This window comes from Tiliqua scincoides, chromosome 5 (assembly GCF_035046505.1).
Source record: "Tiliqua scincoides isolate rTilSci1 chromosome 5, rTilSci1.hap2, whole genome shotgun sequence".
NCBI lineage: Eukaryota > Metazoa > Chordata > Lepidosauria > Squamata > Scincidae > Tiliqua > Tiliqua scincoides.
The window spans coordinates 81,676,044-81,701,772 of NC_089825.1; the positions used below are offsets into that span (position 1 = coordinate 81,676,044).

The 25,729-nt window shown below is 44.0% G+C and overlaps 2 protein-coding genes across 3 annotated transcripts in view; both read right to left on the reverse strand.

Annotated features, from left to right (window-relative positions):
- The window catches only part of FBXL20 (F-box and leucine rich repeat protein 20), a 101,077-nt gene extending 88,504 nt beyond the window's left edge, over positions 1-12,573 (reverse strand). The window contains exon 1 of the mRNA XM_066627333.1: positions 12,230-12,573. Coding sequence (XP_066483430.1) covers positions 12,230-12,271 — 42 coding nt within the window. The 5' untranslated portion in view covers positions 12,272-12,573. The remainder of the gene's footprint in view (positions 1-12,229) is intronic.
- A 5,800-nt stretch (positions 12,574-18,373) lies between these two features.
- The window catches only part of MED1 (mediator complex subunit 1), a 36,283-nt gene continuing 28,927 nt past the window's right edge, over positions 18,374-25,729 (reverse strand). The window contains exons 17-18 of one of the 2 annotated variants that reach the window (XM_066627946.1): positions 23,400-25,342; positions 23,129-23,230 (exon numbers count right to left, since the gene is read on the reverse strand). In XM_066627946.1, coding sequence (XP_066484043.1) covers positions 23,193-23,230; positions 23,400-25,342 — 1,981 coding nt within the window. In that variant the 3' untranslated portion in view covers positions 23,129-23,192. Of the gene's footprint in view, positions 25,343-25,729 lie in introns of both variants that reach the window. The other variant, XM_066627945.1, reaches the window with a different exon arrangement.

Below are 25,729 nucleotides of genomic sequence, written 5' to 3' on the forward strand. Positions count from 1 at the left end.
AAGAGGCACAGTTGTGGTTTTTTAAAAGTAGTTCCTCACTTAGCAAGAAGGGGATATAATTTTTTTATGAGGGTAGTCAAAAAGTAAGAGGGGGATCCTTTTGCTTGCTGCCTAGCTAACTCTCCTGTCCTGAATCATGGCCAAAAGTAGCTTTTTTAAAAACTAGTTGGCTTTGGGAATACAGGTCCACCTAAGTTATGCGCGAATTCAAGACCTGCAGATTTCCTTATATGCAAGTCCCCTCGAACCCACAGGTAGACAGACCTGGACCCTCTGGAGACGAGGGGAGCTGTATACCCAAGAACAGAACCCCCACAGATAATGTTGGTCACCTGTATAGAGAATTTATCTTCTTTAAGGAAAAACTAACACTGTGGAGAGCCACAGAGAGAACAAAAAAAAAAAAAAAAAAACAGGGTTGAAATGTTTGAACTTATAAAAATTGCAGACTGAACAAAAATCTTGTCGATTTAATTCTATGAAGTTTATTACTGTTGAGTAAAAACACTGAAAAGTATTTTCTGTCCCTTGATGTATCTTCCTTGGACTGGGCAAGAGATCTATTTGTATTGAGTGCGTGCAAGTCAGCAGAACTAACTGCTGCAGAAGATGAGCTGACAGAAATCTCAAATAAAGGACAGAAACTGAAACACTCATCAACACAATTATTATAATTTTAATTATTGAACTTTATATACAACCTTCTCGCTTTTTAAATGATAAAATATATCCTCAAAAAACTGATGGTATGCCTTGACAGTGTAATGTGCAATAAAAGGCAGAAAGCCACTGCTCTTCAGTCTGCTTCTTCAGAAGTTCTTCTGGAAAGGTAACAGTCAATTATATTTGTTAAAGAGGAGCCATTGTACATTAGAATTTGTGATGAATCACCACAGGAGAAAAGGTGTAAGATAATTCAGGTTCCAAACCCCAGGTCAATTCATGCTGAATATCAACTCTTTTCTTACAAGCTCTAATTGTTGTTGGCATCCTTCAGTCTCGGAAGACTATGGTATCACGCTCTGAAAAGTGTTCTGGAACAATGTCCTCTCCAGTGCGCGAAGCCTGGGTGAAGTAGATATGGAGGATAGACTGTTACCCATGCAGCAAATCCCCCCTCTCCATGTCGCTGAAATGGTCCAATGGAAAGGCAGAAGCCAATACGGTTGGTCCCAGCAGCGTCGCAGGAGTTGCCAGAACGTGACTGTGTTCAGCCATGAACTGCCTCAGGGACTCCGGCTCCGGATTTTGCCTCGAGGTTGACTCCTGAAGCCTTTTCCTTAACTGGATGTAGCCACAAGGCAGTGGAGGTTTGGGATCAGAGTTTTCCTTCTCTCAGATGAGCTGCCTTCCCAGGCTAACGAGTCACATCTACCCGGTGGCTGTTTAGTCGCCTCTTACGACAAGCTCTAATACAGAATTCAATTCTGAATTCATAAGCATGCACTGCATGAGTGGTGGAAAACGCTTTTCATCACTGCAAGAATATGTGGTCTAAATATGCAAAGAACTAATTAAGAAAGCTGAGCTAGTGAAAAACTTATTCTGAAGAACTTAATCATGGAAACAATTAAGGAAGTAAAAGAATTGGCTCTGAAACTCAATATCACCATCAATTCCAGCCAATGATACCTACAGGCCCTGGGAAGTTTTACATAGAAAGATTTTGCCCTGTATAAAAATGTTTCCAAAGTTTCCAATAAACATCTATACAAACCACAACATACCTCCCTTTAGAAACAGTCAAGTTTGTGTACTCAACATATTCAAGTGTAATGTGCATATTTTGACAAAGAGAAACCCATCAATTTCTAGGTACAGCAAAAGTGAAAACAAGTTTACAAAAAACTGATGTTTGTATCCCTGCATCACTTATATTCAATATTACTTAAGCCATGACTAGAACAGCCACAGAGCATATCTGAAGCAACAAGGGGAAACAGGCACCCCATACCCATATCTGCTGTTTCACTTATCCACAGTTCTTAAATCCTCACCCCCCAGGCTAACAAGATACAATGCCTATACCTTTAGCCAGTGTATAGAAGAGGGAATTTTGGCAGATGCAGCTTTTTAAACCCTTCCATGCTGAGCTCCAACTGCCAAAATTCCCTCTTCTAGGTATTGGCAACCTTCAGTCTCGAAAGACTATGGTATCGCGCTCTGAAAGGTGGTTCTGGCACAGCGTCTAGTGTGGCTGAAAAGGCCAATCCGGGAGTGACAATCCCTTCCACCCCGGGAGCAAGTGCAGTCTGTCCCTGGTCTGTCTCCCTGGCTATGGGCCTTCCTTCCTTCTTCTATACAATGGTTATAGTTATAGGCACCATGTCCTCCATTGTATCTGGTCACCCTAACCCCCCCCCCATCACACCCACAACTCACCTCTTTGCAAATGCTTTGCAAAAGGGAGATTTTTCTTCCTTGGAACAGGAAGCAGGAAGCAAACAGTGAGAACCTAGACTGTAGCTGCTAGAGGAAGTACAGGAGGTGATAGTGAAAACAGGAAATTCTCTAGCAGCTATGAGTCTAGGTTTTCACTTTCTGTTCCAAAGTGAAAGGATGAAAAATTTACCTTTTGCATAGTGTTTGCAAAGAAGAAAGGTGAGTCATTAGTGCTATGGGAAATTTGAGTAAGGTATCTGCTGTAGCAGCAAGAACTTATCTTGTGCATATACCAGGAGGATTTGAGTAGGGTTTGCTGGTATCTGTAGTAGCAGCAGCAAGTATCATCACTGATACCAGGGGATGCCTGTATGTGCTATCCCACTTATTTAAAGAGGAGTCAATTAAGCTGAACTATGCTTCCCCCCACCCCACACAGAGAAACACCAACTGCTTTGTGAGAAGAAAAGCCAACAAAGTGAGAACCACCATCACCTCCTTCACTTGTTGTGTTTTAGCTGAACTGTGTTTTTAACTGAAAGTAAATCTCCTTGAGGGCTTCTTAGGAGGTGGAACAATGGCATACAAGAGCCCAGATAAATTTCTTTACTACAAAGATATGGAAACAATTGGCAAAGCATTGGATGTTGACTTGCAGTAAAATAATGCCCCTGGCCACAGTCAAAAGGGTGAAGAGGCAGCCCAGTGAACAATTCCCTCTGCCTTGTTTGCTTTGAGGCAGCCCAAGTGATTATTTTCTCCATAGCAGCCACACCTTCAGGACATTCTTAACACATGCTCCTATTCTGGTACAGAGACCAAGCAGCTCATTTTTCCACAAATATAACCAGGGGAAGGAGAGGAACGAGAACTTTCATGAGGATGAGCTGACTAACATGTGAATACACATGAAGATGCAGAAGAATGTTTAACGAACAGGCCATGTTAGCATATTACAAAAATAGGTGATTGCTTAACACAGATTACGAGCACACAAAACACATACAAAATCTGTGTACTGAAAACCATCTGTAGTTTAAAAGATGTACTTAATTTTAAACAAATGTTTCAGTGTTCAGGAACGCAAATGTTAAGTGAAAATAGGTATGAGACTGAGAAAACATCTCAGTCCACAACATTCAAAAGATAGGCCTCATTAGAGAACAAGATATAGTAGGTATGGTTCAAACAGTAAATTTAAATGGGCTGCCTGTGACTAGACAATGTATCTTGCTGATTCACTAGCTTGATTCACTACTGTACCTTGATTCAGCAGAGGCAGGGCACACATACAAAAATTCTGCAAACAACCAATCCCATCTTGAAACAAGTTACTTCTGCAAAGCTGATGTCTCTGACTTGAGGTAAGCTGTCCTGGATGAGGCAGAGAAGGGCTCCTCTAGCTTACCTCGGGCATTATAAGCAATGATTATTTTAGCTACACTCTAAGCAGAAGGTTTGCTAAATGTCTTCTGATTTAGGAAAGTTCAGTAGGGCAAGTTGGAACACCCTGTGTCTTGTCAAGGCAGCACTCACATACACTTAGGGGAAAAACCACAGCCTAATTTTATTCCTTTTTTAACTCCAGAGTTGACGACACTGCTGCAATAGTGTGTACTTGTGTGTAACTATTCAAGTTTCCCCTGGTTTGTCTTTCCAACAACACACACACACTTCAGATAGAGAAAAATGCTAGGGATACTCCATTGGAATGAATTTGGAAGATTTGATCATGATGGGAGGGGACGTGCATTCTCAAGGCTTACTTAAACGTACCGAATCAACTCATCAGACAGATAGGCACTTTCAGTGACTGGTCCATAACTGTGGAATTTGGTTTGCCTGCAGATCTGAAACCTGAGAATCTTTAAGAAGCATTGTAACATCCACTTGCTCAGGTTATCTTTGGTAGCAAGGACTAAGCTGATAAATAGGTGGAGCATGAATGTGCATTTACCGAGTTATCTGATTATTTGCATGCTGACAGCTGCAGCTAAGGGGGTGAGCTAGGATGGCCCTAGTTCAGATCTTACATCACCAAACTTACTACAACCCAATGCATGTTTACTAAGAAGTAAGCACCAGTACTTCCAATGTGTCATTGGACTACTTACCATGTGGCTTCACACAAGCCATTGTTTTCTCAGCTTCAGTCCCATATGCTAGGGATACTCCACTGGAACAAATTTGGAAGAGCAAAACTTGAGAGCAAAACTATAAGTTATTGAAAGGCATACAGACCATATGAATATTAAAAAGTATTTTTAATGAGTTGATATCTGCAATAACTAATATTTATTATCAAACTAAAACGGAATATGCAAATCTTGTGAAATAGGGTTAATTCTAAAAGGAAACAGTGACAGAATGCCAAGGGTTAATGTTGCCTTGGGTACTTCAGAAAGTCACACTGTTCATGAGCCAAACAAACTCCACAGTCCCCAAGTTATTCAAAAAGCAAAAGAAGAGTAGAGGGGATAAATTATAACATTAATCAGCTTTATTCACAGTTTTGTAACACACTATTGTTTGAAAACATTGTTCTTCCTGCCAAGGGACCTATTCAGCACCCAAGACAAAACTCCTACTAAAGTAAAAAGGAATTTTGCAGTTACTGTGAAATGCTATGAAGGAGATCTTTAGTATGCGCATTTGTAGTCACTACTTCAGCAGGGATGCTGTCTTTTCCAGGTGCCTTGCCAAAGGCAAGGGAGTCCAGGGCCACGTGAAGTTCCTCTAGGGTTGGTTCACTGACAAGCTCCTCCAACACAAGCAGGCACTCAATGTTGTTTAGTGCTTCTTCGGTGACTACATTTTTTCCGGAATATAGCTCAGAGTAGTGCTGCACCCAGCGTTCCATCTGCTGCACTCGATCCCAGATGACCTCGCCTGTGGCAGACTTCAGAGGAGCAATTTTCTTCTGTGTTGGACCTAGGGCCTGCTTGATACCATCATACATCCCCTTGATGTTGCCTGTGTCAGCTGCTATCTGTATCTGGGAACAGAGTTGGAGCCAGTAGTCGTTAGCACATCTCCTGGCAGTCTGCTGGACTTTGCTGCAAGCAGCTCGGAGGACCTGCAGGTTGCGCTCATGGGGACAGGCCTTGTATGCTGCTTGAGCTCTCCTCTTTTCCTCAATGACTGGTTGTAACTCCTCAGAGTAGGCTTCAAACCAGTCTGCCGTCTTGTTGATCTTGCCGAATATGGACAAGGCGGTGTTGTAAACAGTATTCTTGAAATGTTCCCATCTGTTGGATGCATCTGCATCGGCCGGGCCTGGAAGAGATTCCTCAAGCGCTCGTGCAAATGCCTCCACTTTTCTCTGATCCCTGGTCTTGCTCGTATCAATGCGAGGTCTTCCTTCCTTTTTCGTGTGAAACAGTCACTTTGTTCGCAGTTTCACTCTGCTGTGTGCCAGGGAGTCCAAAAATGCTGCAAAGAGATCATCATTACTGAGCTGCATGAAATCCTCTGTCTCTGCTGGAGAGAAGGTGGAGTACCTCAGGACATGAGGGATGCAAACATCATCACGCTGTATAAGAACAAAGGTGAATGCAACAACTACCGCGGCATCTCTCTCCTTAGCGTTGTAGGAAAGCTGTTTGCCCAAGTTGCACTAAAGAGGCTCCAGGTACTTGCAGAGAGCGTCTATCCAGAATCACAGAATTCCGAGCCAACAGGTCCACCACTGATATGGTATTCTCCCTTAGACAACTGCAGGAGAAATGCAGGGAACAGCCGCCACTCTTTATAGCCTTCATAGATCCCATGAAGGCTTTCGACCTGGTCAGCAAGGACAGCCTCTTCAAGATTCTCCCCAAGATCGGATGTCCACCCAGGCTCCTCAGCATCATCAGGTCTTTCCACAAGGACATGAAGGACACTGTTGTCTTTGATGGCTCCACATCAGACCCCTTTGACATCCGAAGGGGAGTGAAGCAGGGTTGTGTTCTTCTGCCAACCTTGTTTGGGATTTTCTTTGCTGTCCTGCTGAAGCATGCCTTTGGAACTGCAACAGAAGGCATCTATCTCCGGACCATATCCGATGGAAAGCTCTTCAACCTCTCCAGACTGAGAGCAAAGTCCAAAGTCCAGCTGAAATGTCTGCGTGACTTCCTCTTTGCCGACGATGCAGCTGTCACCACTCACTCTGCCAAAGATCTCCAGCAGCTCATGGATCATTTTAGCAAGGCCTGCCAAGATTTTGGACTGACGATCAGCCTGAAGAAAACACAGGTCATGGTTCAGGATGTGGACTCACCTCCCTGCATTACAATCTCTGCGCATGAACTGGAAGTTGTCCATGACTTTGTGTACCTTGGCTCAACAATCTCTGACACTTTCTCTTGATACTGAGCTAAACAAACGCATCAGTAAAGCAGCTACCACGTTTTCCAGACTCACAAAGGGTGTCTGGTCCAACAAGAAGCTGACGGAACATACCAAGATCAAGGTCTACAGAGCTTGTGTCCCGAGTATACTTCTGTACTGCAGCGAATCATGGACTCTTCGCTCACAACAGGAGAGGAAACTGAACGCTTTCCACATGCGCTGCCTCCGACGCATCCTCGGCATCACCTGGCAGGACAAAGTTCCAAACACAGTCCTAGAACGAGCTGGAGTCCCTAGCATGTATGCACTGCTGAAACAGAGACGCCTGCGTTGGCTCAGTCATGTCCTGAGAATGGAGGATCTCCTCTATGGAGAACTCGTGAAGGGAAAGCGCCCTACAGGTAGACCACAGCTGCGATACAAGGACATCTGCAAGAGGGATCTGAAGGCCTTAGGAATGGACCTCAACAGGTGGAAAACCCTGGCCTCTGAGCGGCCCACTCAGAGGCAGGCTGTGCAGCATGGCCTCTTCCAGTTTGCAGAGAGACTTGGCCAACAGCCTGAGGCAAAGAAAAAAGGCCCATAGCCAGGGAGACAGACCAGGGACATACCGCACTTGCTCCCAGTGTGGAAGGGATTGCCACTCCCAAACTGGCCTTTTCAGTCTCACTAGATGCTGTTCCAGAACCACCATTCAGAGTGTGATACCATAGTCTTTCGAGACTGAAAGTTGCCAACTACTAGTCACTACTACCCTTAAATTTTGCCCAAACCACTCTCTGTGAAAAGCAGCAGCTTGCAGCCCCAAACATTCAAACTGCATCACTTAAAGACAATCTGTATGGATATAAAGCACACCTTGATTTGGGAGAATGTGCATGTGTGTGCACGCCCACACGCAAACATACCGCGCGCACACACCGCGCATGCGCGCACACACACACTCACCACATTGCTAAGTTTGCACTACTCCACATAGTCAATCTGCATAAATTTGATTTGGAGACCTGCAGTTTTGACTAGTCTGTTATGCGTTGTTCTAGTGCAGCGGTGTCCAAACTTTTTGGCAGGAGGGCCACATCATCTCTCTGACACTGTGTCAGGAGCAGAGGAAAAAAGAATTCACATTTCAAATTTAAATAAATTTACATATATTCATTTATTAGAGATGGAACATTTGAATGAATGAAGGTCTTGCAATAGCTCAGGGCCTACGAAAGGCCTTGCACAAAGCAAAACGGGCTTTTCCTTCACTGCTGCAGCATCATAGACGTGAAACAGCAAGCAGTGGGGGAGCCCTCGTCCCACAGCTCACGCAAGAGGTAGAACAGTTGCCCTCACGCTGAGAGCAATTGTGTTGGGCCAGCACCAGCAAGTCTCCAGAGGGCCAGAAGCTCCTTGGAGACTAGGGGCTCCCTGAGGACTGAATTGGGAGTCCTCGAGGGCCACAAGTGGCCCCTGGGCTGGGGTTTGGGCACCCCTGTCCCAGCATCATGTTAACAGGAGACTGCAAGTTATTTTTCTATACATTTCCTCATCCCACTACAGGTTGCTATGATATATTGAGGAAAAATCTGGGGGCAAGGACAAGTAACCCATACGTTCAAGCAAGGTCAGTGTGTTTCAGCCACTGTCTCAAGTTTTCTGTTATGCTGGTTTAAACACTACTCATTATTAATCTGGGCGTGCAACAATCTTTTCATCCTCAATTTTTTCTTTAAACACCTATGCCTAACGATGATTTGTGCATTTCAAAAGTTCACTTCAAACATTTTGAACATTAGTTGATCCAATTAAAAAAGGAGTATCACTATGCTTGGTCTGTACTATGTTCCTTCCCTGCAAGACAAGTATGGCCAGTGGAGGACACTGAAGCACATTCCAAAACACTAGCTGTGGTTTAGCAATGGGACAATAAACGCTCCTTACCCTCTATCCTGTGCTCAAATTCCACATACCTCTTTCTTAACCATGGCATGGCATCATATCTGATCACTGCTAACTAATGTTAATACAGTACTCCTAAACAGAATGAACCATGTCTGAGGTGTGTTATGCCCACACCTTCCCTATGACTCCAATCTATTACAGACTTCACTAAAAGGGAGACTTTCAATCATTACAACTGTGAGCAACACATTTCTAACACCTGTATACATTTTTCAACATTTCAATACATTTTTCATCATTTTGTGATTAGACTCCAAGCTCTTGAACTGCAACTATTTGCACTGGTTAATAGTCTCTTTCTATATACAAGCTAAAATAAGCTACCTTTCCATTATCTGATGAGTTCCACATAATGCAAAGACTGGAAAAGTCTTTTACAAACAGAAATCAGTTCAATAAAAGCTCTCACGTTGTTTGGTAATTTCCAGTTTCCATCGTTTCCTACGCATACATTTTTCCAGCCAGAGTGGGCACATCCTCCTTCACAAAGACTATCAGGTATTGTCCATTACAACTACAAGCAAACATATTTTTGCCTATGCTAGTTTCCAACTGTACATCCCTCAAAACACTACTACTGGAAAACACTTAACACCACCCAATCACTGTGATAAAGTTCATACTACTTATACATTTCCCAATGGGAAAGTCTGCCAATACAGCTTTCTTTTTCACAACTGAAGAACTCATTCCAAAGCTTTTGACAAAACGCTTCAGCAAAATTGCAAAACCGGCATCCTAAGTCTCCTCATCTTCAGCATATAGACAGGTGCTATAAAACTGAATTTTAATTTAAATAAAAATTACTTTTGGTCATTTCTTACAGTCACTATCTGTTAGCAACAGGGCTCCAGCTAGTCTCCCCTTCTGAACAACTCTTGACATATACTTTACTGTGTTGGATTAATTGCCATATGGTAAAAAGCAAATATCCTCCACCTCTTTATTTTGGTTCATGCATCAAATTGCCATTTGAATCTATAAATAGGAGAATGAGGTCAAAGTATGATTTCTACCTGTCGCAGTCCTCCAGTCAATCTCTGGATGAAGACACTGTTCTTCTTCATCCTGTAGAATTAATTGTCCTGTGCCAGATGCTACCCAACTTAACTAAGATTTCCACAGGCTCACATTTATTTTCCTTTCTGAATCACAGGTTTGGGTAGAAACTGTGTCCAAAGCTGTAGTTTCTTTGGAGCAAAGTTATTCTTCTCTCTACTGTGTGAACAGGGAATAGCTTGAATATGAGATGATACTTGAGCAGCTTATTTTCCATTGAAACCCCACAAATGAGAAGATGTAAAGATGAGATCTTCTGTAGCTCTCCTTTGTGAGACTCTTCTCAACCACAATCCAGGAAAAGGAAAAAGAGGGTTACAACAAAGAACTGGGAAGAACCCAGCCTAGATAGGGTGCTTTTGTGCATTCCCAGATTATGCTGATTACATGCCATAATTTTCTGAATAGCTCATTGTTTACCCTTTACTTGCTTGCACTCTTTTCTCCATCTCTTAGGCTCCCCAGTATTCAAGTCCTCCCTTCTCCATTTCAGGAAGAAAGCAACAGCAATACTAGATGCTTTTGTCCTTTAACTTATAGCAGCTACCAGTCATTGCTCTTATGTTTTAAAACCTCATTAGCATCAATTTGCATAATATCTGTAGTAACACATGCCTAGCACCACACAATAAAAATACTTCGCCAATCCTATCCAACAGCTGTGTCATACAATATCTTTAAACTGTACTCACATTTGTTACTTAAAAATAAGCCAAACCTCCTCATACTTACTCATCTCCCTTACTCTGGAATCAACATACAGGACTTACCTCTAAAGTACACACGCTACCTCTAAAGTACACACGCACCTCACTGCCCAGAGACTGTATGCACAGTTGTGAATGATGAGCACATATGACGAATTGTTGTGAATCTCTTTTCAAAAAGAAGGGTAATCAGTGTCCATAAATCCACACTGATACTGCATGAATTTCTGAGCCTACACAAACAGATGTACAGTACCTGCATAATCCCCCTCATGTCTATATGTGACAATTTATAATCCTCAAGGTTTCTCCTTTACCTAATAACACAAACATACTGTACTCCTCATCCTGAAATTCTATTTCCACTAGTCAAATTATATACCATACAAATAAAATTGCTCTGCGTACTTGTCTCCTTCCCTCATTACTTGCTTCTTCTCCCCAGACTGGTTCCTCTCTTATATTAGGCCTCTTCAACTATTTGAGGAGGAAGAAAGACTATCTGATGGTAATTGTACAAAACAAGTAGCAGACAACATAAAGCAAGGCCTGGTCATTCATTAAAATTAGTCCCCTCCCCTCTCTGTACTGAAGACCAGGACTTCCCCCATCATGACACATCTCACAAACACATCTGAGGTTCCCCATTTCTCTAATATCCCCCTTCAAATCATCTTCAGTAATCTACTGCCACCCTCCTTTAAAAACAAACAAAAAACCTGCAAAGATATTTCCACAACACAGGTGAAGGAAAATAGCATACCCCTTTTACACACAACCAGTTTAGGAGCCTTCACTTTCTGGCAACCCATATTCCTCCACTTTTACACTCCCATCATTTATAGAACATGTCCTGTAAACTCACATTTTTGCATTTCTACCATCATAATAAATTCATATCCCTTTGGGAGAATCCTTCAGTAAAACCTAACACTGGCCCCACCCTGATTTGCCCACAATTTAGACTGCTCCCCATTACAACCTCTCTTTCCCCTGCCAGCTCCTGCCCACCCCCTCCCAATACACTTAGAGAGAGGCAAAGCTCAATACAAACCTAAAAGACTGTGTCCCCACTATGCACACACAGACCCCCAGCAATACTCCCCAGTTTGGGTGCACACTCCTACCTCAAATAAGATGCACAGAATGAACGGGGAGGGGGGGAAGAACCTCTCTCTCTGTGTAGTCTGGTTACTTTGATTCACAACTGCAATTACTGTCCCGTCCCCCCCAAAACTCAGACCCTTCTCTCTATGCCACTTGCCCCATGTGGCTCATCTACCCTTAAAGGGCTGACACCCCACCAGGTGTTGGTTTTTTGTGGTGGAAAGCCCCCTACTACGTACTATGAAGTAACACCCATCGCCTTTGCTCAACAATTGTCTGCTACACTGTTTGTGAACGGGGGGGGGGGGTTGGGACACAATAACCCCCTTCAGTGCAATCTAGCTCCCTCCCAACTCTAAACTTTTCATGATCCCCTAAACACACAGAGAGAAAGTTGTCCCCCTTCACCCTCTGCCATCCTCTCCTTGGACAGTTTCAGGGAGGGGGAGAAAGGGAGAGACTCTCCTCCTGCAGCCCTGCCCAGTCGCCCCCACTGGTGGCCCCCCAACCCACTGAGGGGCACACAGGAACAGCCCCCCCTTTGCCCTCCACCCTTGCTGAGGATGCACTGCCTTCCAGAGCCACCGAAGCCTCCGCCCTTCCCTCAGCAGGGCACCCATGAAGCCCTCCCCCCCGGAGAGGCCCCCACCCCCACTCCGAAGGGCCCAGCAGCCAACCGTCGCCCAGCTCACCTCAAACCGGCTCTTGGTGACCCCGTTCATCTCCCTCCGCATGGTGAAGGCCCGGCGGGGGTCGCTTCAGGTGAGAGTGGGCCAGGCCTGGCCCCCACCCCGCTCCTCGGCAGCAGCGGCGGCCCCCTGCTCGGCCCGGCGTCCTCCCTTTCCGCCGCGGGGAAGGAGGGGGAGCCGCCGTCTCCCTCCCAGGACAAGGCGGGGGGCTGCGGGCTGGGCGGCCAGTCAGTCCCCCCGCCAGGCCCCGAGGGGAAGAGGGGCAGCCCGGCCTTGCTCAACTACAACTACTACTTCTGCTGCTGCTGCTTCTTCAACCCAAAACAAAAACAGTCCGCACCTGCCAGCAACAGCGCCGCTCATTGGGCTGCGGCGGCGCAGGCCGGGGATGGGAGGGGGAGGTGCGCGCGCGCCACACAAACACACACACAGGGCACAAGCAGCGCGCGCGCTCCTGGGAGCAGCCGCGGTGAGCACGCGCCGGCCTCGGGGAGGGCGCGCGCTGGAGACTCTGGGCAGAGTGCTCGCCCCTCCCTCCGAGCAATGAGCGTTCCATAGTTCTTCTGCAGTAGCCACTGGGTTCCACGCGTTCCAAAGGGGGGGCTGCTGTGGCAGCCTATTAGGAGAAGGGGGAGAGTGGCAGCCTATTAGGAGAAGGGGGAGAGTGGCAGCCTGTGGGGGGGAAGGGAGAGAAAAAATAGCAGCAACACAAAGCCTGCTGACCCTTTAAAGGACTCACAAAGGTGCTGCAGCACTCTGTGTCAGGCTTCTCCTACAAAGGCCTTTGAGAGCCCCATCGTATGCAGGCCTACTCAGAAGTAAGTCCCATTGCAGGCAGTGGGACTTACTCCCAGAAAAGTGTGGATTGGGATAGCAGCCTGAGTGAGAGCCCAGTCCTATGCCTGTCTCCTCAGATGTAAGTCCCATTGCAGTCAGTGGGGCTTACGCCTAGGTAAGTGTGCATAGGATGGGACCCCAATTATCAAGATAATTAGTATGTGAAGTGCCCTTCACACTTGAAATGCATACAGTACATAAGTGCCAAGTATTAATTATGAAAAAACTATTTTAACTTTACCATCATCACCAATACAAAGTTATACGCCGCCGCCTACTACTTGCTACTAATAGAGCAAAAAGAGTTTGTAAACTCTCTTTACAATGAGAGATTGTAATGATTGAAATGTAACTTTTATACAAAACTGATTTTCTGTTGAAAATTTATCTCATACAAATAAGATTTCATTCCAATTTATTGGCACAAATGATTGAATAGCTATTTTATTATTAAGATATAACTACTATTTGGTTAACCATGGAAACTATTTTACTATGAATTACTTACTAAAGTAGTTTTCTTTAGTAGATAACCATTTACCAGTACTTTCTGCTACTGTTTTATAGTTATAATTCATTTGCATACATTTATGCATGGTGCTTTATAAAAAATATTCAAAGACTAGTCCCAGCTCCCAATCCCTCTTTAAAGACCACACGTTCTTTACAATAGCAGTATGTAAAGTAACAATGACTTTCACACATGTACAATACATGCACAGGAGGTCATAGGCAGGAGGTCTGGCTCAGTTGGTAGAGTTGCCGCCTTGTATGCCTGAAGATCTGAGGCTGCCAGTTCGAAACAACCGGAAGTACCTGAGAACTGACAAACCGCTGATATATTGTTGAGCTGACCCTTGGTGGCAGAGAGTCAAGTGGAGCATGGGAGGTGAAGGGCCAGAGAGAGGCCAGACAGGAAAGGAATCCAGCTGGAATGAGGAGTTCTATGAAAGACTAAACTATACAATTGTAAAAATCCCTACAGGGGTTTAGAACAGCCTGTCTATGTAAACCACCTTGGATTAAAGTCTGAGGAGAAATCTGAGACCAAAGAAAGGCAGTATATAAATACCTGTATGTATAAAATAAATAAATAAATAAAAATAACACTACCTTCACTGCTGACTAGCACCCCTTCTCCCCCAATAATGAAAACAAAAAGACTTCTAATCAAACTTGAGCCCTGACAAATCTAGTTTCAGAAATCCAATCCCAAATATTGTATCAGTCAGTTTAACTAATCCATCTGAATGGAGTGCAAAGGAAAGAAACTGACATGGTTATCTCCCTGTATCCCACATATACTCCATCCTCACTCTCAAGAATGCCTACTCACTCCAGCAGCCCCTACTACTACAGCAGCCCCTTGGTCCTCCACAGGTCTTAGGTGTGGCAGCCAAACACCAATCTTAGTGTTTCCTGGAGTTTCTGCTCCAGCAGTCTGCAAAGTCCATTCACACATCAGTCCATCAGCAGTTCCATTAGTTCCTCCATTAATCCAGTCTCCCCTTCCTCAAGCTTTCATCCTTCTGCTACCCACACCAAACTTTCCCTTCATCAGGTGCTTTTATGCCTGAGGGCCCTATTGCCTTCAAGTGGCTACAGCTGTGCAGCACACTCCCTGCTGAATGCCCAGGCCTTCACCCTTAAAGGGGCCACTACCACATCCTACCTCCTTGCCAGATCTTCAGCAATTCCAATACACATGACTATTAAATATGCACACAGAGATGATCCCACTGAATTCAGACTGTTGTCTAACAAAGATAGGTCTCACCAGCCAATCCAAGACTACCCAACACAATGGTCATATTAACCACTGTGATTTAAAGCAAGAAATGTGTACTGTAGCTCTACATATTTAAAACCTAGCACAGATATTATGTGTTAGGACTTTTGGTAGGTCCTCCCATCTCAATTACTCTGGTCCATAATTAGACTATTTGATGTCATCTGTGTCCTCTGTCTCCTAGAAGTTGGAAAATATATTTTAAAGCCTCTACCAAAAATACATTTTAACATACTGAAAATTATGGTTATTTAACATAAGAACGAAGTGTTTTGTGGGTCTTGCAGGGATCTGGATATATCATCTGCACCTCCTTGAAGACCAACTGACCTTCAAAGAGGAGATAACACTCTTATGGCAAATAGGGATGAACCACAAAGAAGAATCTTATGCCTTCCATTTAGTTATACAGGTGTTCTAACTCCATTCATCCCTCCTGCTCTCCTCCTTTATAACCTGTTCTCTAATTAATTCGGAATAAATATGATCCTCTGCTGACCACTGTATTCAATCATTAATAAAGAAAAAATCTTTATTTTTTTCCATAAGCATATTTTGAAAAGTGCAAAATGAATGTGATGACCCCACAGGGCCATTAAAGGACAACTTAAAAAAAAAGGCATTCCACCTCTTTAGTAAGAGGCTATAGCACAATCTGGAATCTCTTGAACTCTTTTCCACACTATTTGGTTTGAACTGAGGTTTCCCTGCAAGCAAGGTAACATCACAAATCTCTCCAGTCCTACTGTTGGTCATTTTTCACAGGAGGCTATCTACATAACTCAAAAAAGATGCGGTGTGTGTGTGTGTGTGTGTGTGTGTGTGTGTGCGCGCGCAAGAATCCTGAACTGCATGATGAACCTCAGATATTGTGGCCGCAGAGCCCTTTTGGTGTTGCCATTATTTAGATAAGTCTGAATAAGAAGGAAGGGAGATCTATCCAAATGGGCATAGCTGATCTTTCATTAGCTTCACATCTGAGCAAACATTTTGACTTCGGCAGTTATCTGATTTAAGACAGCCAAAGGAAAAAAAGTAACCTGTATAGTTATTAAACTGTAAAGGAAAGTATTACTGATTTTGCATGTCCTGACCCAGCCTAAGCCCCAAGACTTAAAAAGAGCTTGTTCAGAACCAAAGCAGTCTCCCTTTCCCTCGCTAAACTCAACATGCCCCCACGCCCTCAGCTGCAGCCTTCTCTAGGATACGAGGAGAACAAGCTTCTATCCTCCGGTTTCCTCCTCCTCCTCCTCTTCCTTCAACTTCTGCTCAGAAACGGCTGCGTCCAATCCGCTTCCAACTCTGGCGATGACGTCATAAAGACGAGGAAATTACATGGAGATTTAAATACTATGGATCTTTAAAGGAACAGTCCCAAAACCCTTGGCTCAGGCTTCTGAAAAGGACTATTTAGTTAGGTAGAAAAAAATAATCCTAACTTTTGAGAAAATTCTCTTTATTCAAATTCTTTCTCAAAATTTCTCCAGCAAACTTTCCAAAACTCCTCCATTTATCACTCCACTTTACCCTAACAATCCTAATAGCTCCTTCAAAGACTAATGTCAGCACAAGCTTTCGTGCTACATGGAGCAGGGGTTTGGTCTAGATGATCTCCATGCTTGTTTCCAACATTCTATGATTTGTGGGCCACAGTCCACTTCACCTGATGCATATGATGTAGGTACCTGCCTGCCTTGTACCTGCCAGGTACAGTACCTGCCTTGGGTGATCTTCATTGGGTTTGAAACTCAATAGGGCTTTCTTTTATCAATACAAATAGATTCTGAGCAGACCATCCCTCTCTGATCATTTTTTTCTATTTATCTCCTGATTGTCAGTAGGAACATACCAAAGCAGGTAAATATTATTCAAAACCTAGTTTCTTCTTATTTCTAGGTATCCAGTCATAAGGCACTGTTCTGTGACTGTAGGAATAGTGATGGTAATTTTTTTTTTTTAAACTCCAAACACCCTGCAAAATCTCCCTCCCTGAAATTAGAAAAAGTAGTCATCATCTGCAGTTGATGCAAGGTTAAAGTCTTGTTACTAATTCAAAATCTGAGGCATAGTACAGGTGATTTACTTATAACAGCTTTCAGCCTGTTCACCTTCAGGAACATGTTTCACATCAACTGAGTTGCTAATGAATGCTTGAGCACTGCAGAGGATTTAGGGGTACTGCAGGTCACATACTTGGTTCATATAGGGCACCTTCCAAACCTGTTGAGTTTCATTGTTGCTCTACATTTGCACCCTAGAACGTAACTCATATTTCCCTGTAACCATTGCAAGGCTTTATGTTTGTGTACAAGTGGTAGTGGTGGACAAGCTTTCATCAAGGTCTTTTACTATGCTTATGGTTCCCCAGAATACACTTACCTTCTTGCTTGTTGTTTCCTCACACCAAGATGCCACCCTGGAATTACCAGACTGCAGCAGCAGTGTCTTTGTGCCATGAGGGACATCAATCAGACTGGCAGGTATGGTAGAGTTTCAGCAGGTGCAGTGGTAGTTGTTCCCCAAGCTTGGACTGCCTAAGGATTGCTCCATTTGTAATAGACCTGGCCCCCAAGTTCCTCTTCCTCAGACATAGGGTTGATGTTGATCATGCTTGTATTCCATGCAGGAGTCCACTGCCTCCTGCAGAGCATTGACAGAACTAGATGCTACAGAAATAATGCTTCAGACTTCGCCCCTGCCTTCTGTCAACCAAACACAATGGAGGACACCCTGCACCTTGCAAGGCAGCACATAAAACAAGGGAAAGATTCACTCCACAGGATAGCCCTGACTCCTGTTCAAGAATACCCCATTCCACTATAGGAAAAGCCACTGTTCTAAAATAATAAACCAAGGGGTTTTTGTATTGTATTTGTTTTCAACATATTGTTAATTCCATCCATTTCAACTTGCAACACCAAACAAAGCCGTCCAACATCAAAGGATGGTCAGTGCCAATGGGGAAAAGGGGCATCAAGAAATCATTAAAGTAGCAACTCTTAACCACAAGGAGTCACCAGTACACTCCAACCATGTGGTATACCTTGTGTTATCACCACACAACCACCCAAAAATCTGGGGAAACAAGGCATGTAATAATCGTATTTGAACTTTTAGTCCATTAAAACAATCTCACTGTAACCACAGCTATCCACTTAGCTCCCAATCCCACCCCAACTGCTAATTTGTACACCCCCTGCCTTGTCTATGTAACACACAAAATTCCAGTGGAAAAAGGACTGTGCTTCTTATATCTAAATCCACATTAAATAGATTTTCTCTGTAAACTGCTTTGTAAACTTTTTGTTGAAAAGCGGTATATAAATACTGTTAATAATAATAATAATAGACGTGATGCATGTAAGTTCTGAGATAGTTTTAAAGTCAAGGTTTCAAAGGCCTCCCTGTTACCAACACAGCACTCACCTGTCAATTGGAATCTCTCTCAATTGCATCAACAATATTTAATTGAAGTAATCAAGACAGGGTAAGCATTTTTACTAAACAAATTTATTGGCATGTAAAACCAACATGTTATTTGAGGTACACCCTCAGAAAACTAAACACACATTACTTTTTCCCCACCTTGCCCTCCAAGTCATCAGAAGCGGTATTTACACAACAGTTCATAAAATAAAGAATAAATGGCACATTATTTACATATAAAGGGGGAAAAAAACCAGCTTTTTAATCTCAATGTAAACAGCTTTACCCAAGAGTAAAAGGTTTAAACTTTCCTATGTTCTTCAGTTTGCTTTGTCTTTACAAAGACAATATTGTGACTAAAATATTGTGACTAAAATAAAATATTGTGACTAAATGTACTTTTAGAAGTAGTTCATGAGATCATTAACACAAAAGAGGTGTATATGATACTGTCATCTGTACTCCAACTCTAATTGTTGGAACTTTTTATTTGAATGATTACTTTACTCCATTCCCTAGGAAAAACGTGTCCCTGCTGATGGAGAAAGCAATATCATCTATTAAAAGCAGATTGTAAAATGCTCTATCTGTTGGTATGACAGGATCCAAAGTCTTACTGTACAATTTATTGAATCTGTTTTGTTGGTAAGATAGCAGGTTTTAGACTTGCACAGAACTCATGGGACTCTAAATACAGTCCATGAACAGGGCAAAATGAACCATGTACTACGCATACCCCTGCAGCAAATAGTTCCCTAGACCATTACAGGGAACTGGAGGAAGTGTGCGCATTCCATTTCCTATAACAAGGCCTTGCATGCTCAATCCTTGTGAACCAAGGAAGGGGTGAATGGGAATAATTAGGTTACACCTTATGGAGATACTTCATGAATAAATACAACTGGCCTGGATCAAGCCTATCCTGCTTGAAGATTTCTACATAAATGGCTGAATTACTGAATGAAGATAGTTGTTCACTTAAAATTTAGCATGAATAGTTTTGGATCCTGTTCAGCTTTGGGATTAAAACTGATAACCAGTTTCAAAAATCTAGTAAGAGCCAATACCATGTTTAATTTTTAGATACTGTACCATTAGTACTTAAAGGACCAACTGTATTCCATTGCTATTCACAACCTCCATTCTGCAAATTTCCAACAATTCAGTTCAAATTAGAGGATACATGAACTATGAAAAGTGGCCCACTACGAAAACACCATTCACATCATGATGCTGGGATACAAAATTTTCCAATGCCTTGAACAGTGAAACCTCTCATTTTGATAGTTTTTGTACAATTTTTCTTAGACAGTAGCTTTTCCAAAGTGAAAAAAAAATACTGTGGTATGTGGAGAATAGCTTGCTGTGGCCTGATCAGATACAGATTTATATTCCAAGCTGTGCTTGCTCTTGTAAGGAATGTTACAATAGCAAGGAACGTTGTGATTAACCACCACCACCCATGGTGTCTCTTGGGCCTCTAGATAGGAAAACCCCACAATCAGGCTCCTGTAGTAAGAAGATTGCGTAATTTGGTCCGAATTAAATACTGGAGGCAGAAATGCATGTCAAGGAAAACGTGTGTGTGTGTGTGATTCTTAATCATTTAAAAACAATGGTGCGGCAGATCCAACCATATACTGTCTACAATGCAGACACTTTGGGATGCACTGTAGTATCCGCAAAGCTGTGGAGCCACCGCTATGCAGAGTCGGTTGGCTGTATACTGTCTATGGCTAATAAAAGACTCTGGTCGCACATGGAGCCATATTCTCTTGAACATCAGAGAACGCTTGATGTAAAGATCTGACGAGCCACTTGCATAGGTGGGGGGCAGGCGATGCCTTGCTCTCTGGCAACACAGCTTTAAGGGCGGAGTTGATGCCATCATCCACTTCTTCACCCGCTGAGCTGTACCCCTCCAAACTCTTCCCCCCCCCAAAAAAAAAACTGGAAGTGACATTTTAAGGCCTTCCATAAGCCTCAAAACACCCTCCAGATGCAACCGGAGCATAGTTCTGGTAGCGTTTGGAGGGGTGATGGTCAGGGGGCGGCCCTGGAAAGTGTCCCCCAGGGCAGTACTCCTTCCAGCTACACCACTGACTCTGCTGTTCAGAGAACTTTGTGTCCACACTGGGGCTCACAGAACAGCAAGAGAACACAGCAAGGTAAATTGTAAGTGGAAATCTTAATCTACTATAGCAGCACTAGGTACAGGTAGCAAGTCAGTATGTTTGATAGTATTTCCCTTAATGAGTTACATGTTAATGGAGTGCTAAGTACATCAGTGGCATGCAAGCTCCTCTAAAGCAGCGGTTCGCAAACTGGTGGGTTGCGACCCACCAGGGGATCCTGAAGAGGGTCATTTCCTCTTAAGGGGAGTGGCCCATGGGTACCCCAACGGTGCTGCAGCAATCGTGGCACTGCCAGGAGCAAGACAATTTTAAACTTACCTGGGGGGGGGGGTAAGCACTGGCCTCAGAGAGGGTCCTGAAGGCTCACATCCCCCTCTGCAGCAAATAGCTCCAGTTGATGACTGGAGCTCACTTCTGGTTTTTGCACAAAGAAGGGAGTTACGAGCCTCCAGGACCCTCCTGGAGGCCAGCACGATCCCCCAGGTAAGCTCCTCCAGAGAACTATCCTCCCCCAGTCCAAGTAGGATGTTGGGAACAGCTGCTCTAAAGTACAATCCTATGAATGTCTATTCAGAAGTAAGCCTACTGAGTTCAATTGGACTTACTCCTAAGTGACTGTGTACCAAATTGCTGCCGTAGTGTAGTTTCTTCCATTCTGTTCTAGTAACGTAGTAGCGTGAAGGCATGTGGGAAGTTGACAAAAGAACAATCAAAGCTTGGGTGTCACCACCATAGGAATTAGCTGCATAGTCAACTCCTATGTAAACTCAAAGCTTAGATTTCTGGCATTATAGTGGCTTCCGTGACAATGAGGTAATTGACCTTACTGCCAAGCAAACTGGACTCACTGAGGCAAAAGGGAAACCAGACCCAAGGAGCTCTCTCTCTTCACCAAACTGAAGTTCTTGTACCATCCAGTTGCAACACCCATGATACATGCATGAAAACCAACAGAGCTGTGTACATTTAAAAAACAACAACACTGCTGACACAAAAGATTAAGCCAAATGACCATAAAGATACAACACAACTACATTAGAATACTTCACTGTTTGGGTGAGGAACAAAGAAAATTGTGCTATCCGTTCAACACAAGAGGTCAATGCAGATTTTTTTTAAAACAGGATAACTGCCAGCACAATGGGGAGATATCAGATACTGAACAAATTCCACTGTTTTAGTGGAACTTTTTCCTCCCCCCCTTTTGTAAAAAAAAAAATAACTCAATCAAGCTAAACTTCTACATGTTTAAAAGTTCAAAAATATGCACCATTAAATGGAAATGTTCCAAAAATTGTGGTGCAAGAGAAAAATATGATTCTGCTAAAAGAGATGAAATGCTTGCAAGTAGACAGAACTCTGACAACCAGCAGCAGGAGTAAATCTAATAGTTTGATGCATTCATATCAATCCTTTGTGGTAGTTACCCTATGAAACGGGGTGGGGGAGAGTATGTATTCATTATATCATGTACACTTCTGGAAACTTTAAAAATACATTTCTTATTACACTTCATTCATCAGGAAGGATGTTTGAAAAAGAGGTTTGTTTGTTCTGGAATTCATTCAGGTGTTACCACCAAGTTTTAAAAAAAAATCACAAAACAAAACAAGAATTTTTAAAAGCCTAAATAAAATACCATTCAGCAAATATTCTTAATTTCTTATTAGAGCAACGTCCATCAGATCATCATCTTCCTCCCCAATCAAAAAATCAGGGCTGGGCCTGGATGGCCTATCTGATGTGAGAATGGCATTGCTCGTCATAGACAGAGACTGTTCTGAAGAGATGGGGGATTTAGACCAGCTCTCTGGCTTAATGCTGTGAGTTTTCTTTTTGTCCCTCTCTTTGTCACGATCCCTATCCCTGTCACGATCTTTATCTTTCACTTTCTTCTTTTCTTTTTTGTGCTTCTTATGCTTTTCTGAGCTGTATTCTGGAAGTGGTCTAATTCCATCATCTGAGCTAGGGCTGTTTTGATAAGATTTCTCTGCTATGGATGATCCTGACTCACTCTCACTGTCAATATTTTGGGGGGTGTACGCAGGAGATTTGCTGTGGCTAGGAGAACAGCGCTCATGTTTTGGAGTGGATCCACTTATGAGTGGTGAGCCATAATTTTTAGAAGATGACATCTGAGGCCTCAAGCCATCTCCAGCTCCTTCCCCAGGTTTTTGCAAGGTAACTTTGGCTTTAATGCTGGGAGAACCGCCATCATGTTTGCTTATGATGATCTTGGCCACACCAGTACTTCCAACATTCTTTGAATCAGAAGCCTTCTTGGAAGAGTCAGAGGAACCTCCTGAAACAGAGACTTTGGATTTCTCCTTGTCACTTCTCTCCCGTTTTCCCTGCAATTCACTTCCAGACAGGTTGTGTTTGGAGGACATGGAGTGACTTGAGGAATTGGAACTTTGGACCATCTGTCCATCCACTGCGTCTTCACCTCCAGGGCCACTGGTAACAACACCATGCTTAAGTTTGTCAATGACAGCAGTCAAAGATGGCTTTTTGTTCCGGCTTGGGGACTTGCCTTTGGAACTCCCGTGCTGATTCTGAGATGAGGACATGGAAGAGCTGCCAGATGAAAAGGAAGATGACGATCCTGCTGAAGAATTCGAAGATGGGAGTTGTTTCTGGGACATGGAACCGGAGGACCCCATCCCTGAAGAGGACTTCATGCTTGAGCTTGATCCTGTCCCAGACATGTGGGAACCTCCCGCACTGGAACTAATAGGGGACTTTGCTTTAGACGACGGGGGAGTACCTGGAACGGGTTTCATCGGAGAGGCCAGCTTGTCAGAACCGCTCGAGGGTCTAGAATGAGAAGGAGAAATGTTTGGTTTACTCATGGAAGTGTTCATAAGCGATGAAGGCTTCCCTTGAGGTTTGATCTTGGTACCTCCAGAGCCGCTGCTGAGGCCGTGTTTTGTGATGGGGGAGGACCCGGGCTTGCCCACTGATTGGGTGGAGCTTTTGGACTGACCTGATCCAGAGCCGCCTTGGCCCGAGTAGAGGCTGCTGCTCATCTTGGACCCAGAAGATCCATCCGACTTGCTCTTTATTTTGCCCGAGGTCGATGAGGAAGACGAAGAGGATGAGGACGACGACGATGATGAAGAAGAGGAGGAGGACGATGAATGACTGTGATGACTTTTGCTGCTCAAGGAAGAGACTGAGCCACTGCTTGTGTATTGCCCATGGGAAGGTTTGCCAACAGTCACTGTTCCCTTGGGAATCTGAATGGTGATTTTGGGAATGGGAGGGGTGGCTACCCCGGGGGGAGTCTGAGATCTGCCTGAACTTCCAGGAGATTTTGAGCCACCTGTGCTTGCTGGTGGGGTGAAAGGCCTGGTGGATGAACTATGAGAGGGAGATTTGCCTTCTGGCTCCACCTTCCTCCGCTTCTGGACCTTTTCTTTACTCTTCCCATCGCTGGATGGGGTGCGGCTGCGTTTTCCACCCTTGCCATCTAGCCCAGGGCCCATTAAAGAACTCCCGGAACCATTACCCTCTTTGACCCGCTTCTGCAACTTTTCCTTCCCCAAATCTCCTGTGCTCAGTAAAGGGCTCTGGCTTCCACTATGATGCTCCATGACATCAGAGACTCCAAGAGCCTTGCTGGCAGCAGTAATAATACTAAAGTCGACTGTGTCCGCTTGGCTGCTTGCCTTGAACTTACTCTCCCCTCCATCTCCCCCCAGCACCTGCACACCCAAAGTACTTATCGTTTGTGGTGCAAAGCCCTTGAAGTCATCAGCGTCCCCGCTCTGGCTGCTATCATCAAAATACTCTTCCCCAAAACCACTCTGGCTCTGGCTGTTCAGGAGGTCAGGGTTGAAATCAACTCCATCAGGGAAAAACTGATTTGAAGAGTCACTGTTTGGGCTCACAGTAGCATCAGCAATCAGGTCAGCAGGGTCAGTATAAGGATTTTCACTGTTGTTTGACTGAAAGACATCAGGATCAAACAGTGCACTTTGGGAATGCCCTGAACTAGAAGAGTCCCTCACTGGTGTTCCAATGGGAGGGCAATCTTCACTAGTACTCGGCAGCTTGGCAGCTTCCTCTGCTATGTCTGAAAGGATATCTGTGACATCAGCACCAATGCTGTCTGAACTGGAAAGTCGGACCATCCTTTGAATACTGGGCTGGGCATGAGGTATAGACTGTGGATAGGTTGTTGGTGGAGTGCTGCATTGACTGGGTGCTGGAGTAATATGGGGGGTATCTAAGGTATCAGCGGTCATATTGACATCAAATATGGGGTTCTGAGAATCAACATCCATGGAGAACAGCTCTCTCTGGAAGTCATCTTCAGTCTGATGCTTGGGTTTGTCTGCTAGGATGCGTGATTTTTTCTTCTTTTGTTTGTTGCCCCCTGGCCCCATTTCCATCCTTGGGGAGCCAGAAGAGGAGTTCTGCCTCTCAACTGTGCTGCTTGCATAGAGGGTTGAGAAATCTTGAGTTGGATTGTCCTTCAGCAAGTTCATGAGCATGGGATGGTTCTTGGTGTTGCTTGCAGGAGATGACACAGGGGGAGGTGTATGGTGTGGAGGAGTGGGGCTGGAGCCAATGGTGGAGCCCACGTTGCCTGTGATCTGCAGCAAGCTTGTCAGAATGGGGTTTTGAGATACTTTGCTGAAGTCCTCTCCATGGCCCACTGAATCATGCCGTTCTTTTATGCCCATGCTCATGTTGAACAAGGTGGAGATTGGCCCCCCAGGGAAAGTACTAGTTGGGGTGGTTGTGCCACTCATTGGGTTATTGCCAGCAGTCATGCCATAACCAGGGCTGCTGGCAGGGGGCAAGTTCTTCTTCACCATGTCTTCAACTGTCTCTGCAATGAGAGAAAGGGCTGGTGTGTCAGCTTGGATTGTCTCAGCCTTTCTACGGATGGCTCTCATGGTCACAGGAATTGACATGCACCTATAAGACACAATATGCAGGAAAGCAGATTTAGTTCCAACATCACCTACAGTAATTTGCAACAGAAGTTCAAACCTGTGCCAACCATGATAGAAGGTAAACAAGTACTAGGTGTTTTTCAACATATTATTTAGCCTTACTTTCATATGGTACTTTTTATATGGTACTTTTTCACAAGGCAGCCCATATTCAGCAAAGTCATTATGAAGTTATCCTACAATTACCCTCCTCTGCTCTTTTAAGAATGAAGCAGTTATTCTCCCATGGTAAGACAGTGACATTCTGGAAAACAAGGAAGTAGGCTCTACTCTGATAAAGTTTTTAGGAAAAAGGAGTAGGCATGTACCTCTCTGAAGAAGTCTCCTTCTCCTCAGTATTAATCTCTTT